Here is a 2,101-nt window from a genome sequence, read left to right as displayed (position 1 = left end):
CAGCGACGGCGGGAGGGGAGGCGAAGGGGAGGGCGGACGGGGTCGGGAGAGATCTGGAGGGGAAGGGGGAGGCAGAGGGGAGAGCGGACGGGAGAGGAAAGATCGGGAGAGGAGAGGAGAGGGGAGGGGAGGCAGAGGTTTTTTTTTCTAATATCAGTCTGCATTGAACGTAGGCATTTACTAGTGAAAACAAAAGAAGCAAAGACAAATATCTACTACTTTCTCTATTATAATGCACCCGTCGTTGCACGATGATCCAGTGAACACCAATATATGTAAGACAGTAGAGTAAACCTAGCTCGTAACGGGAACCCAACCACGGCAGTCAAACCATTCGGAATTAACAAACCCATCACCATTTGTACATCTCAAACCCCCGAGAGCCAATGTTATCTCCCCTCCACCTTCTTATAAACCCCCATCCCTCCACTTTCCCACACTACCTTCGTCCTTCCTTTTTTGTTCTTCTCAACTCATACAGTATAGTTGCTACTATCTTTCCCTGTTCTTGGCGCGCATTATCGCCTCTGGTGCTCCTCTTCTGGAGATCCGAACGACAAAGTTGAATATTCTGCTGAGGAAGGACGTCTATATTTTTGTAAAACAAAAAAGATTCGGTTTCTGTTATTTATGCACAACGTTGGCAACTGCCATCTGCTGTTCCTCTCGTCCAAATCCCATCTTCTTGCATCAAGCGCCGCCATGTCAACGCCCCAGAGCGGCAGCCCGAGCCCAGCGACCACGGCGGCGTCGCCGGTGGAGACGAGCAAACACTGGGCGCCGCATGGCCCGATGCTGACGGCCTGCCTCGTCAGCATCAACGTGCTCATGATCCTCCTCGTCTTCTTCTACTTCTGGCGGTTCTTCTCCGTGAAGCGGGGGCCGTCTTCCCCCGGCGGCGCCGATGAGGAGGGGTCATCCACCGACTCGTCTCCGGCGACCTCGCCGAGAGCGTCTAGGCGCCTGCGTGACCCCGACCAACCGGACATCCCGTCTTCCCTGCCCGTGTCCGTGTTCGACTCCAGCAGCGAAGCCGCCGGGATGGCGGCGGCGGACTGCGCGGTGTGCATCGTGGAGTTCCGGGACGGCGACCTGGCGCGCCTCCTCCCTCGCTGCGGGCACCGATTCCACGCCGCGTGCGTGGACGCGTGGTTGCATCTACACTCCACGTGCCCGCTCTGCCGCGCCAGCGTGGTCGCCCCTGTGCCCGCCGCCGCCGAGCCCAAGAACGACTCCAAAGACGACGGCCCGGAGTGCCCGGTGTGAGGCAGATCTGCCCGCACCGGCGAGGCGCCGAGCTACCAAAGCCAAGCCAGGGGAGCACGTAAACGGCGGAAGACGACACGCATATTCCGGCGTCTGTGTCGATGTCCCTTAGCTGACTCCTGCAGGTCGGCGAGGTACGGTCGGCTCCGTTCGTCGTCTCCTGTTTTGTTGTGTTCTTGTTATCCATACATATCTCCCTCTATTCAGTTTTGCTGATCGGTGAGATGCACATTTGGATCAGTGGCTTCTTCTATATGACGATGTGTGCGTGTGATTGGAATTGTAAGATTAGAAACATGCAGGGGTATATCATATGTGTGCGTGACAGAATTAATAGTGTAAGATCGTAGTATCGTACATATGTGAATTATAATGGAAAGCTTTGATCGACATTTTTGGCATGGTCGTCCAGTTGAAAACATCTTCTTTTGGCCATGTTGATAGGTACCTCTACATATTTTTTTGAGGGACGGTACCTCATGGTTCTACAAGGAGAAAAATGCTTTTCTTTCAGCCGGGAAAGTAGAAGTCCAATTGAACCGATGAAGTTAGGCTAGTTAGGAGTATATACACTAGTATCATATGCATGATAGTGTATGATATCTCTATAGTGCATAGTATCGACTACCGTATTTATTGTTTTCTATAGCTCATAGTAGCATCACATTTTTTATTATACGATATTAATGATATCGTATAATAATGTGCCACATTTATTGTATCCTCTCTTTCTCAATCAATACTATGTCATATCAGCAATATGGTTAGTTGGTGGCATGAGCCTGCATGATACTTGGTTAATGGTTATGTCACACCATTGTGTGAGGTCTTAAGG

At 51.5% G+C, this 2,101-nt stretch overlaps 1 protein-coding gene across 1 annotated transcript; it reads left to right on the top strand.

Moving 5' to 3' along the window:
* The first annotated feature begins 467 nt into the window (after positions 1–467).
* LOC119296925 (E3 ubiquitin-protein ligase EL5-like) lies at positions 468–1,638 on the top strand. Its single transcript, XM_037574952.1, has one exon. It carries the CDS (start codon positions 631–633, stop codon positions 1,264–1,266), a length of 636 nt encoding a protein of 211 aa, XP_037430849.1. The 5' UTR covers positions 468–630; the 3' UTR covers positions 1,267–1,638.
* Positions 1,639–2,101: the final 463 nt, after the last annotated feature.

The sequence above is a fragment of the Triticum dicoccoides genome, chromosome 1A (assembly GCF_002162155.2).
Source record: "Triticum dicoccoides isolate Atlit2015 ecotype Zavitan chromosome 1A, WEW_v2.0, whole genome shotgun sequence".
Lineage (NCBI taxonomy): Eukaryota > Viridiplantae > Streptophyta > Magnoliopsida > Poales > Poaceae > Triticum > Triticum dicoccoides.
The sequence above is the reverse complement of the archived record's forward strand: the minus strand, read 5'-3'. Positions and strand labels throughout refer to the sequence as shown.